Source organism: Leuresthes tenuis, unplaced genomic scaffold (assembly GCF_036924035.1).
Source record: "Leuresthes tenuis unplaced genomic scaffold, fLeuTen1.0.hap1 SCAF_3, whole genome shotgun sequence".
NCBI classification, from domain to species: domain Eukaryota; kingdom Metazoa; phylum Chordata; class Actinopteri; order Atheriniformes; family Atherinopsidae; genus Leuresthes; species Leuresthes tenuis.
The window spans coordinates 14,723,744-14,738,181 of record NW_027325357.1 but is presented as its reverse complement, the minus strand read 5'-3'; the positions used below and the strand labels follow the sequence as shown (position 1 = coordinate 14,738,181).

The window sequence follows — 14,438 nt, the reverse complement described above, 5'->3', positions numbered from 1 at the left end:
ACGACGGCAGCTTCCGCTCGTTGCAACGTTGGTTGGTTGGAAATGGGAAGATGGCGGTCTGTGGGAGCCATACAAACTAAAAAATTTAGAAGACTTAGTTGAAATCTTATCCGTCGCTAGCGTTGGTCAGTGCTTGTCTAAACAACCATCCGCTTTACACATTAATAATATTGCGCTTTTATTTTCCAAAACAATATTATTACAATCCACATCCTTAAAGTCAGTATTCTTAAAACGACTTTTTCCTCCTACTGTAAGACAAAACTTACAGTCACTGTTACTCACACCAAACTTTGTAGTTTGATTCCTTAGCATTGTCAATTTCTGCTCTGAAAATGTTAGTTCCCATATATTGACCAATTTGTACCATCATACATAAACCTGATAAAAAGCCAGTTTCTTTCTAAAAAAAGATTTTGTGTTATAAATTAAAATGATTTACCTTTTTAACATCATTTTTCAATATTCTGGCTGTGTTTGTGTCTCTGCTTGCAATGCTGAGCAATCATTTTAATCTTACATTTATTCATTTAAGTTTGTACTGTTAGAAATGTAGAACTTAAATGCATGGCAATAGCTGGCTTTAGTCTTTCTTCTCCAATGTCTCCTTCAGGTCCCAGATATAGCTAACCAGGATGAAGAGGACATTGTAAATTAACCTTTTAAATCTTAAGAATAGAAGGATTATTTGCACATTACTCCACAAAATAACTGAGGGTTCGCTTTATTAAAATAAGAAAAAAAAAATCCATCACAATCATTCTTCAATTAGCCAAATACGACTGCATACTTCAACTAGAGGTAACAAAGCAGAAAAATGCTTAATAAAAGTGATATCACTTGGCTGAAAAACCAATTACAACACAAATCCTTGGGAAAAAAAAACATCCAGTGCAGTTTATAGATTCAATGCAACCAAAACAGATCTCAAACAGCTTTTTATTACATTTTTCAATCAATAACAGTACAATTTAGTACAGTATCTATCTTGCATCCAGCTCACCGTGGAACACCAACAGACTGAAATGAAATACAAAAAGTGAAAAGGTACATAAGGGTGCAGAGCTCAATAATATTAATGGAAAGAGAAAAGGGAATCCATCTCAGTTGAATTGTAGTTTCACTTGTGGCCACACACGAATACATCACATTTATTGTACATCATTGCAGAAAAGAAAAATGAGGAAAAAAAAAAAGGAGAAAAAAAAAAGTCAACCTTTAACAAAAGTGCTTCTGTATACAGTGAAATGTTGTCATTCAGATGTTTTGATTTTTCAATTTAAGACCAAGAAAAAAAAAAAAGAAAATGTACAAAAGGTTTAATATGGACAGTGTGTGAGGACATGTTTGTTCCATTGAGAGTGAAGATTTGAAGGAGAGAAAAAGGACTTGTCAAGAATAGAAATCTCACAATGATTGTTATAATTATTACAAAAATTGGCATCAATAGAACTGGTAAGCATAATTTACACTAAGTATGAAGTCGATGTTAAGTCTTTCGCCATTCTTGCTCACTCTGGTGCGTTACCGGCGTTAGTACAGGACGTATGCAGAGGTTGAGCAAAAACATTGGCCGATTAAGATCAATCAAGAGGTTACTTTTCTTTTTGGTAACAAAAAGAAAAGAAAAGAAAGAGAGAAAAAAAAAAAAAGGATTTTTGCACCATTGAAAGCAAGTCTACAGCATGCACATCTAAATTAACTCATGGCAGACAAAATTAAAAGTCTTAACTTAAAACATTAGACCATTATTTTCAGACATTGATTTGTACATTTCATTCACAGAGTTGCAACTGCAGTCCCAAGCAAAGGAAGTGTCTACTTAGTCAGGTGAGGTGTTTCACTCAAAGTGGATACAGAGCACAAACCCCTTTCTATAGAGTAAAATCGAGCCATGCCTCAATTACCGCAGCACCTCCCTCACTACACCACCCTTTCCCACCAAAAGTCAAAAGGCATGTACAAGAATTAAGGGGTTAACTGGATAATTTACTTATAGTAACTCCTTTTGTACTGGAATGAGCATTCATAATTTATAGCATGTGCTTGGTTAGTTAACATAGTATTAGTTGAGAGGCGAAGCTTCATGTGCAAAAAGCTGTGATGAAACAAAAACAGCTAGAATATAAATACATTATGGACATTTTGAAAGCTGCTTGTGTAGTATGATCCAAGCGTTTACTTCTGCGTGTTTTTGTCATCCGTCTTATATGATTTACCTGGATTAGAAAGACAAGCTGTAATTCAAACATATCTAAAACCACTAAAGAAATATGACAAAAAAAAAGAAAAGAAAAAAGAAAGCCATCGAGAATAACAAACCATCAGAATAGAAATCTTTAAAAAAAAGAAGAAAAAAAAAAAAAAAGAAACAAAAGGAAAAAAAAAAGTTAAATAATTTGTACAATTACACTCCAACATTTGCTTTCAAGACGCACACAGTTGCATGGGATGATAGTGTTGTTTCTCTTTCAAGGTAACATAAAAATGGTCCAAGAAGGAATGCACAAGTTTCTGATTCGATACCACAGGAGATCCTTTCTTAACTAGGTGATAAACAATTGTGCTCTTCTTTGTGTAGGAAAGGCATTGGTTTCCCTTCGTTTTTGTGGTGTCCAAGTCAGTTTAAACAGTGTTGAAGAAGATGCTGTGGACATTCTCAAGTTGTAATGGTCTTCCAGTCAACTTTGGAGTTAAAAGAACATCTGGGAAACAAAGACAGACATTTAGGACACAAAGAATCAAAAAGAGTCTCTTCAATTTAACTTCCAAATGGGCAAAGGAAACTAGCTATTGTATTGGACGTCAGTTTGCCAAACACAGATTGCCTTTAGAATTGTACAAAGAACACCCCACAACCTTCAGGCTTCAATTCCAGATCTTCAGAAAACTGTCCCAGGATCCTGTTGCAACTGCCATGCCATCATCAGTAACTCCCAGGCAGCTAACACGGTTGTCATGTCCAGCCAACACACCTGGAAAACAACCACAACTGTCATTTAGTCTGAAAGACAACCATGACACCAGGGGGAGAAAAAAAAAAACTCTAAAATTCTTTGAGTGTTTACTGTAGGTCTTAATGCATTTTCTTAGATGGTCATAAACCTGCTGTTTAGGAGCCTATTAAATTACTAACCTGCACGGTCAGCTTTTAGCGTGTCCCACACATTACAGTTGAAGTCATCATATCCTGCCAGGAGAAGGCGGCCGCTCTTTGAGAAAGCAACAGAGGTGATGCCGCATATGATATTGTCATGGGAGTAAATCATTAACTCCTGATCAGCACGCAGATCAAACAGCCTGCAGGTGGCGTCATCAGAGCCCGTGGCAAAGGCATTGCCATTAGGGAAGTACTGAAATGTGCAAAATAAATAAACGCACAATAAAGTTACGGTACAATACAGGAACAAAGAGTTTATATATGAGGTTGCTTTAAAAACATCCCAAAACTGAATTAAAGGGTTTATGTATGGTTTTGTGGACTACTTACACAGATGGCATTAATGTCCGATTCATGGCCAGTAAATGTCTGTCTGCACATGCCCTCTCGAATATCCCAGAGTTTCGCGGAGGCATCACAAGCACCAGAGACGAATAACCGTGAGTCAGGAGCCAGTGACAGGCTCATGACATCGCCTGTGTGTCCGGCAAATGTGGTCGTTTGCTGGCCTGTTTCAATGTCCCAAAGTGCACTGGAACATAGAACGAGCCACGTCTCAATTCTCAAAAGTCTTCACACTCATCACTAAACGTTGGTTTGACATAAACTGAAGAGAATCTGGGAAAATAATCGCATAACTCACCAAGTGGTATCTCCGGAACTTGTAACAATCTGGTTGTCGTCAAGAAAGCGACAACAGGACAAGTATCCTAAGATTAAAAAAAACCCATCAGAATAGAAGAGTTCAGTCAGCATTGCAGATGGAGAGCAGATTTTACACTTTTTTTTTATCACAGCAGTTTTTCAGTATAAATAAATAAGCACTTGAATGCAATTATAGTTGTAGTGTTTTCCACAGAACCTGATTATACTTGATGGTTGTCGATGGGCCAGTGAGGGGGAGGAAGGGGTACTTTTCCACTTATCTTTAGTATTTACACTACATCTTTGTTTCTCTATCAGATTCCTGTCCTTATCAGCCATCACGCTGCTCCCATTTCATTCAGCCAACTACCAAACAGACTATGGCTAAGCAGTCAGCTACAACATCTACTTGGTCAAATTAGTAGCAGTTTGACCACATTACCTTGCCTGAATTCTGACTTCTATGGTGAAGCACAGATGAGACTGCAGAGACTGAGTGGGGCAGCAAAAGGTTTCTACATTTCTCTTGGTTCATTTCCTTTCTTAAAACAGCTAAAATGATCTGAAAAGTTGCCAAATTTAGAAAGCCTGAAAGGCTTCTCTTCAGACAGTAACTACAGTATCTCAGGTAAAAAAATAAATAAATAAATGGATAAAATAAACTTGAATAGGCTGCCAAATCTGTTTAACCAGTTATAAATATAGATGTGAGGCCCACACCAGCATTCACATTGTGTGGGAAGCCCTGAGTTATAAGTAGTCTGACAAAGTGGGATGTGAAGGCGAGAACACTAAACTTTATGTGCAAAGACTTTCACTGAATCTTTAAAAGGCATCCAAGAAGCACACTTAATTAAAATTCTTTTTTTAAAAATGGTATACCTGTATGTCCAGCGAGCTCACGGCTCACACGTACATTCCCCTCACGTGTTTTCAGGTTGTAAATGGAGCAGATGTTGTCTAAGCCACCACAGGCCACATAGTTTCCTGATGGTGCATATGCACAAGTCATGACCCAGGAAGATCGAAGAGGAATGGCATGAACCTATAACATATGGTGACACGCAAACATGACTTTATGCAAATACCTTGAAGCGAGCAATTTCAGCAGCCTGTTTTCATACTTTTTGGAAACTAAAATCAACATCATTAATTCCTAAAAACATCAAGATTTCACAGTCTTATTAATACCAGGGAACCTTTTCATTATTTAGATGTAACTTCACTGACATTTTACACAACATTGCTAAACTGAGTCGCACAGCTTAGAAATGGTCCGATGTACAGATAACCATTTCGGAAACAATTCATTAATTAGGCCTGTACGGTAGAGCTGCTGAAAACTACTTAGCAAAGGACACACGATGGCCCTAAAATTAAATTTAACATACCCTAAGGGAAAATATCCTTCAAGCCCATGAGACAAACATTACATTCTTTGGCCAAAGCTTCAAACACAGTCTGGTGAACGCTGCCTATCACCTGTTAATACCATCCTGCAGTGAAGCATGGGAAAAGCAGCACCATATTATGGGAGCACATCTTAGCAACCGTGAGACTTGTTGGAACAAAGGGAGGGAAAATTCAGCCAAATACGGGGAAGTTTGCCGAAAACCCGCTCCAGAGTACAGCTAATCCCTCACGACAGTGAACCAAAGCGTACAGCCAATTTAGGAGTGGAGTGGTTTTTAAACAAATCTTCAAACAGGGCAGCTAAAGTCCACATTTAAAATCACATAACACATCTGTTGAGAGACGTTAAGATAGTAGTCAACAGATGTTAACCATCCACTCTGATCTGCCATGACGAATAGGATAAACTGCCTGAATACATAAGGGTGAAACTTGTAATGGCTTGACTAAAAAAAGATTTCTGCAACAAAGAGGCCTTCAACAAAGACTGAATTAGGGGCCTGAAAATGTAAAGCAAAAAGGATTTTGGGGGCTCAACACTGATTGCTGGGGCAGGACCAACTGATTCTGATCAACAATTACAAATCACATGTATCTTAAACCACAGATCAACCATTTTCTGCTCATGTACCATTTAAAAAAAATATTCCATGACATGTATTAAATTCAGAGAGGAGAAGGTTTGATGATTTGAGAGCAGCTGATCTAGCTTTAGGACAACATGTACATCATATCACTCTTAAACCACAGCTGCCTGTTCTTTGTCTTGTAGATTTCCTGTGGTATGAAATAAGTCAATATAAGTGTGAATAATGAGTCCAAGGAGAACACCACACCAAGATAACACTACATTGTACTGAGGCAATACAATTCAAGCCTTTGCCTGAGCACTACTCATTCTTTTCACTTTGTTTTGTTAGATTTTATATATTAGTTAGAGGTCAGAAACTAGTCTGACTAAAAGACGCTCTCATTGTGTAATTGTTCAGTAATGACACTGAACGAAGTATTGTTTGGGGCTATAAAAACAGTGCTGTGTATAGAGTTAATGACACTGAAACATATCTACAGCAGTTGAGAAATAGCTTTGGTAGTTCTGTCTGTACCCATATGCTAATTAGCAATGTGCTGATTACTTCACATTGATCTCAAGATTCAGGTTAAGTGTATTTAACTGAAAAAACAAAAACAAAACAAAACACCTCGACTGGCTTCATGTCTGCCTGTTTATAGACCGATGATAAAGAATTGGATTGCTCAGCCAATCAAAGTAAGGGTTGTGTAGCACATAATCATCATGCGTTACCATGCGTGGATTAATGGACAAAGCTAACGAAGGGTGAAAAATGTTTGTTGCTTTTAATACTTTCTTAGCTCACTTTGCTCATCAATAAGGCACAAATGAACATGTAAAAGTATGCTTTACAATTTGTATCGTTTCGCCTTTTTGCAAGCATCTTAACCACTGCAGCATAACGGATGAACTAGCCCATATCAGGCTGTCATTTGAGCCAGGTCAACACAGACAGTAACCATAACCACTGAGTAAGCTGGAAACAGAGCAGAAAGCACTGTTGAGACGTTAAGCAGCATCTTCTATCACTTAGCCCGTATAATTTCCATTTAGATAGAAATATGATACAATACAGCATTCCAATCAATAATCTGCTCTTCAGCTGCACTCAACGCAGTAATAATTGAACACAGGATCCAAAATGATCAGCGTTTTTATCTGCAATCCCCCATATGCATTTAGATGTCCTATACACAAATCTAAGCCCCATTCCAGCATGAACTCTTTGCAAGTCGGAAAAAATATACTCAAAGAAGGACCCCCTCAGCCTTCTATCTCACAGCTGGTTGTATTGTTTGCTGAAAGTTTATTTTGAATCACCTCAAAAGCTTCTTTAACATACTACAAGTTGACACAGCATAATTCTTCATTTCATACTTTGTCTCAGAGTGGTGGAGAAGCCAAAGTACCCAGTAGGCACAAAAACAGAGCACCACTTTCTCTCAGACAACTAACCCCAAGCTAATGGCCACAGATGCCCCTTTCTTTTGCTCAGCTGATCTGAAATCTTTTTAAATACATTACAAATGAATGCAAAATGGAAAGTTAGTTTCCCTCCCTCTAATTTTAATAAAACCTCATGAATACAAGAAGAATATGTGGACTTCACACAATCAAGAGTTAATCATAAATCATTCATTAGCATATACACATCGTTGCATGGAGTGTAAAGTTTATTCCTAAATGACAGGATGTTATTTCAAAGCACAGTACATAGCAACATTCAGACGCCTTTGCCAACAAATCCAAACTTCTGTTACAGATGTAACTATTAGTACAGTATATGATTAGGGGGAAAAAACAGAAGAGAGAAAGATCTACCTTGTTTGTGGTATAGCTATCCCAAATAATGAGTTTGCCATCTTGAGAAGCGCTGACAAGGAGCCTACAAAAAGGAGAGTGGCAATATGAGCACCCTTACAAAAGTGTTTAAGTGAGATGAAACAACATCTGTTTTCATCCAGAGAGATAAAAAGGACATGAACCACCAAAGGGAAAAAAAAGAGAAAAAGATGGCAGTAAAAAGATTCCTGCTGAACTGAGAAATATCAAGACAATAAAAATCTGTGTTTTAAAGAAAGAATTATGTTTAAGCATCATCTAACTTTTGGACCTTTCCCACGGAACACTTTAAACATGACAAGAACAGAATCTAGCAGCTTAACATCTGCAGATACACCAAGAGTCGGATATTGCTGTAGTCACAATACCTGGAATCTGATCCCCAGTGCATGGCGTAGATTTTAGCCAAATGACCCCGCAGCGTTCGTCTTGTTCGCATCTGGATTCGGCCGACGGGGTCAATGTTAGCTGTGATCTGCAAAGCATGAAACACTGATTAATTTCAGACCACAATTCAGCTTCTGAACCAAAGACCAATATTATTATCCTCTACAATACCTGTGATAGCGTGGCATCTGCGCATGCTTTTCTAGCATCCTGGGAAAAAACAAACAAAAAAGGTTAACTCTTCAATGCCCAATCTCTCCATGTCTTTTTCTCCTGTAAAGGATTAACTTGTCATTATTTTTTTTTTTACATTTGTTACTCACTCTGATCTGGTTCTTGAGCTGCTCTGCCTCTTGGCGTAACTGGTCCAGTTCACTCATTTTATTCTGCTTTTTTAATTACCTTACTCCAGCTACCAGGGCACTTGTTGATCTGGAAAAAAAAAGAAAGAAAAAGAATAAATAAATAAGAATAAAGACACGCTTTCACACCTTTTCATTTCAAAAGGTAATGCTACTTTTCAAGTAGATTTCAACCAAGTGCAGACAACTGACATAAAAGCAGACTGGTGACGGTTCAAGGGCATTTAACAAGAAAATCTATTAATTTAACGATGACATACGACACATATGACCCGCAGAGTTCATTATTCACCCAACTTAATGTCTTACTTAATGTCACTAGCATAATCCTGACACACAATTCAGATTGCAAGACAAATCTAGTTAAGGCGTGACTTTCCAGTGATCCGAAAAGCAGTCATTATCCTGTTGACCTCAATCCCTGGGATACTCAGAAGAGATCAATAAGCCACTTATATTAATACGGAGTCCTGAGGCCCTTTCAAAGTTCATCTAATAAAATATATTGTTTTAAATTCAAGTCATGATACCAGAGCAGGCCCAGAAATAATGAACATATCTTAAACTACCTCATGTCTCAGTTATCAAAGCAAATTAATGCATTCAATTTATAATGTTATTAAAGCACTCTGCTTTTCACATAAAAGTGTTTTTCCATTGTAATACTTTCTGGGCAGGACATTGACTTCACTTGCACTGGCTTTGATATGAAAAAAATGAAAGAAATCACTAACACAATTACTCAGAAGAACGGTATTTTCCTAGCAGAGGAAGAAAAAGGAAAAAAAAAAAAAAAAAAACATTTGGTCACATTTATGAAAAGCATTTCCTTAACTGTTTGTATTGACATGATCCGACACGAGACAGTTGAAATGGTGGCGTTAGAAAAGTTTACCACACTGAAACAGCTGAAGCGACAGTCGCGAATGTTTAATGAATATTTTGCTTTATTTTCAAAAAGACGGGCAATGATTCCTTACCGACTGCAGAAATACTGAGACGACTCCGCTCACATCCGTTTAATTAACTTTTCAAGTGTGTCAAACAGAATTACATCTGGGAACCGATCTGTAATTACATTCTGAGTGTGTGCAATTATGAACGTTAAAAATGTTAGACTGGGTACTTAATTATTAACATAGTTTCTGATTACTTTGAGAAAAACGAATAACCAAACTGTACCTGAGTATGCAAACACAATTACCATCAAATGTGACCTCCCTTTTCATTTTATACAAATTGTTTCTGTACAAACAACCAAACACCAGAAAAATCTATTCAACTTTTAAAAATCATATCAAATCAGACCTCTTTCCAAGAATATTGAACTTGGCTTTCATAGCCTTTTACAAACTCCTTTGCACGCACAGCTCAACTTACAACATCACAACTAAAAAAAAAAAGTCTTTAAATAGCACAATCTGCCACTAGAGAAAACATTTCATCTAAAGGGAAGTAAGGTTGCAAACAGCAATGCACCATCACATTTGACCGATCAGGCCCTCCCCATCACCTTACCCGTTTTTCAGTCATGTTGACTGACTCCTAAGTCACTGGAGGTTGCAGGACAAGACTGCCAGTCTTCTCCACCTAACTAAATCATCTTTTAGATCCACTGACTGCTTAAACTTTCTGCTTGAACTTTCTAACGCATGTTATCCTCTTAGAGTCATTAATCTTATCATTAATGTGTCACAGAACGCAATTGTTATCTAGTGTCATCCAGTGACGCCAGAATACCATCCTCACCTTAGGTAGGAAAACTTTGAAAATGTACCCGACATCTAGAACAGTGTTTTCAATTTTTCTTAAAAAGATTGAACACGTTCAAATAGTGTAAAGTTATATTTTCAAAATAATTAACTTAAGCAGGTCTGCAATATATACACCCTGAGCTCGAGCTTCTCCCTCACCAATGTTAATAAGTTAATCAATGTATTAATATAAATTCAGCCAAAGACAAAAATAAGTAAGACGTTGTATAGTAAAAGTCTCAATTTATTTATTTTTTCATTTATATTCTCCAGTTAAACCCAACAGTTCAATTTCTGTCCTAATAAGTGGTTAACTGAAAGCTCTTTTATTTTCTTTAAAAATGCTCTTCATTGAGTTACACTTCATTGCCAGTCAGTTAACAGAAGGTGCCGTATTTCTTCTCTTCTTTTGTTTCTTAAATGCTAAACTCTAACCCCCAAAACTACAATAGAAATAATTCTGGGACAGTTTTGAGTAATGTTTTAAATCGTTAAAAAAAAAACAACAACTAAAAATCCCCATTGACCTCTGTGGATGCTTACAGTTAAGGAGTTCCTCTCCCTCATCACTTCTCCTTTCCAAGCGCCTGATCAGGGTCAGCTGACTGCATGATAAACAATGAGCAGTGGCAAACAGCCTGAACTTGCAGCTCACTAGCTTTTTCAAGCCCCTTAAGGTCTGTGTGTGTGTATGCGAGTCTCTCTACTACTTCTGAAGATGCATCTTACATGTTCACATAATTTAGAAAAAACATGTTTCGCAGAAGGCAAATAAACATCTGTTCAGAGAAGACAAGCAGGCTTATCTGTACTGTTGAACTATGATAATGCGATGTTTCACAGGTCTAAAGCTGGATCACAGAAAAAGCCATAACCAGCAATATCACTGAGCAACTCCATAATCCTAAAAGCTAAAATCCTCAGTCAATGGGTCTCTAATCCTATCCGTGTCCACTAACATAAATAGTAGCGAAGCCAGGGCAGGCATTAGAAATGTGTATTCATTAATAAAAGGATGAGTCTAATCTTGTTTCGCTCACCAACACACAACAAATCCAGGCACTTGGTTAAGGAAAGTGCCTGGATTTTGAGCTGCCACTGAAATCACCACACTGATGCAAACCTTTCTTTCCCCAGTTTTCCCAATGTGACCAGATATTTAACAATTTGTAACACTTGTTCTGATAAGCTAAGAATCAAATGTGCATTCTTTAGTAATCTGTGACTAAGTGAAAGTGATCAGAATATGACCAACATGAACAGAAATAAGACTTATTTTGGACACATGGGTGTACGATTAACCAGTCCATTAAGTACATTTCATAAGACATGAGTATGCACAGGCTTCTGCAACACTGTTTGCAGTGTGCAGACAGTTAAGTTGAAACGTTGTGTGCAGTACTGTGATTTGCCTACAACGCTGTTACAACTAAATCACATATTTGCATTGTATTTGAATGGCTACCTGGTAGCGGTTTTAGTGTGTTGCTGGAATTTACTGAGATCTTTAGTCTACCGAGAACATTTCTAGAGGGGCTTTTCAGCAATTCTACAAAATACTTAGGGTGACACCGTTGACATCTGACAAAATCTTATCGAATTTCTGTATTTGGTTAGCAATGCACAATGTAATAATATGACTTGCACTGATGGGAATCTTAGAAGATGCAGCTAAACGCCATCTTGCCGACTGCTGTGTGCTAGTTAGCTTTGCTAACAGGCTTGTCGGGTTAGGCCTGTAGGCAGGGCAGAGCTGGTATAGAAATATACAGTCACCTTATTCTTAGAAATGCAACTTGTTTCTTAACAATGTTTGGTGCACGAGCAAAGTTCTCTGGAGTCAAGAGTTACAGAATCTCAACATCGATACAATCTAACGCAAAATAACGTAACCAGTCACTTCTGAGAAGACGCCGTTCTTCCGCAATTATACGGGGTGCTATGTGGTTAGCATTAAAGCCAACAGTGAGTAAACCTTGGAACAGGTTTGTTGAGTGGCCTGCAGAAATCCACTTACTTACATGCCAACAATCTCATTAAACGCAACAGTCCCCAGATAATCTAATTACGACGTACAAGTATATTTACCTGATTGTCTAATCCTGTGGTGAACCTGTGAAACCCGTAGAAACTGCAAGGTCGGGCGGCGATGGCCTGTTTCACTTCAGTAGGCAGCAAATGCAATAACCGAGGCAGGGATTTTTCGTAAAGTCAATGACCTTTCATGACCCATAGTCGTATACATTGCAATTAGCGGACTATAGACAAATAACTATCATTACTCTAACAAGTTAAGGCGTTGCACTGGTGTGGCCGTTTTGTTGCAGGGAAGCAGCAGTGAGCTAACTTATTTGTTCGGCTGGTAAGAACAGGGTGTTAACGCGGCAACATGAACTCACTCTCCTTCCCATTTAAAAGAAAAATCTATATATACACGCAGGACGGGAAATAATATGCCACATTAGCTCGTGATGCCAAATGTGCGGACATTGTCGATGAGCAATATTTGATTGATAATTTGTTTATGGGACGTTTATTGTTTCAGCCCAGCCAGGGCGTCATCATCAGTAACATCTTTGCAACTAACACTTTAAGTAAAACGCAACACAATGCAAGCTATGGAGCTTCAAGTGTCGACGTTAATTCAACAGTTGTTTTGAATGTTTCTAGTCTTTTAGCTGTAGTTTAGAGCGCCGTAATCTAGGCCGGGAAGTACCTCCACTGGGCCATCACTGACTTACTGACCAACATTAACGTTACTCCGAAATCCGTTTATTAACATAAATGAGTAACTATATGCTGACTGACTTGTTGTATGTTACACAGAGATTTGTAGTAATATGCTCCTCCGGTCTCAATAATAAAGACTAGGACCCACCGCTGCAAATACTCTTATATCTTAGCTACTTGTCTTCGGTCAGCATAAAGTAGCCAGCTTAACATAGCTAACCGCTGCTAACTAATGGCTAGAAAGCTAGCTATTGCTACCCCACCCCCGGGCAGTTAAATTCTACCACAATTCATCAGCTAGTGGTATTAACAATACCATGTAAATATATTAAAGCTGCATGGCCATCGTTTAATTTCAACTTACCTGATTCAATTTGCGCTTATTTTTGCGTTTTGGCATTGACTGGAAAACAAGACGGCGTATTCCTCCGATCCACGCATCAACGACCACAACGCTAGCTCACTAACTAGCTAAGCCAGCTAGCGTTGTTTTCCGAGGAGCAGCCCTTCCCGAACGCGGGCTACGGTGGGGAGCTTGACAACCAGGCGGAGAGGGGAGGGGAGGGGGGAAATCACACCCACTAGCCTTGTGCCGAGGACACTGCACTGACAGAAGAAATTTGCTAATTTTAAAAGTCACTATTTCTCACGGAACGAGTCAGCCTGCTCTTTCCCCTTTGCCCAACTTTACACCTGCAGGATCCGTACTAAGACTCTTGTGCAGCCATCGAACAACGAGATGGGCGCGGTAACCCTGCAGTCGGCGCTGGGAAACCCCACGCTGCAGCACCGATGGGAAGAGAACACTTCGATTGGGGCGCTTTGGGCAACTATAGATGTAACTCTTAATCTTTTTGAACAATATTCCGCACATCTTATTTGTTACATGTGTGTTTCATGCAGGTTCACTTAGAACCTGGAGAACAATTTGTTCGTTTGTCTTTTCCGCAACCCAGTCGAAATAAAAAACGCCCCAACTTGGCTTCCGAAGTAGGAAGTGATAGTCATGATTTCAGCACTTCTGCATACATCGGTATATAATAACAGTGTTGTCTAAAACTGTTTGGCCTTACTTAATTAATTACCAGGGTGGTGTGATGTTAACAGGGTTGGTTAGTGTCGGATTACGTTTAATTGGGATCGTTTAGTCAGGTTACCAAATAAATCCCTATAATGGGAACAGATTACGTGTAAAAAAATTCTTAATTTAATTTAATCTTAATTAAATTATTACAGTTACATTGTCAATAATTATCTTATCAATTTACATCTGAACTAATAAATATAGTAATGTACACCTGCAGTTGTTTATGCAGCTTGTTTTAAGGGTATTTTGATCCATGTTGAATGCTGTATATTTATGTTGAAGTTTTTAGTCTTTTTAGTTTTTTTATTATTAGTCACTTAACAGGAACAGGTGTACCTATACATTTTTTCTACTGAAAATGTTTTGACATGTATAAAAAGGCATAATAATATTTTATGACTCTTATATACTCTTTGTTGAATAGTTCATATAGATAGGCCTGCAATTTTCCTTAAAAAGGAATTTCCTTGTCACAAACAGTCAT

At 38.0% G+C, this 14,438-nt stretch overlaps 1 protein-coding gene across 1 annotated transcript; it reads right to left on the bottom strand.

Annotated features, from left to right (window-relative positions):
• Nucleotides 1-921: 921 nt before the first annotated feature.
• On the bottom strand, nucleotides 922-13,631 carry gnb1b (guanine nucleotide binding protein (G protein), beta polypeptide 1b). Its single transcript, XM_072381988.1, has 11 exons — nucleotides 13,232-13,631; nucleotides 8,345-8,453; nucleotides 8,193-8,231; nucleotides 8,003-8,109; nucleotides 7,614-7,677; nucleotides 4,688-4,850; nucleotides 3,804-3,870; nucleotides 3,491-3,692; nucleotides 3,137-3,353; nucleotides 2,860-2,975; nucleotides 922-2,705 (listed from the first exon to the last, which is right to left on the bottom strand). Exons 2-10 carry the CDS (start codon nucleotides 8,399-8,401, stop codon nucleotides 2,869-2,871), a joined length of 1,023 nt encoding a protein of 340 aa, XP_072238089.1. The 5' UTR covers nucleotides 8,402-8,453; nucleotides 13,232-13,631; the 3' UTR covers nucleotides 922-2,705; nucleotides 2,860-2,868.
• Nucleotides 13,632-14,438: the final 807 nt, after the last annotated feature.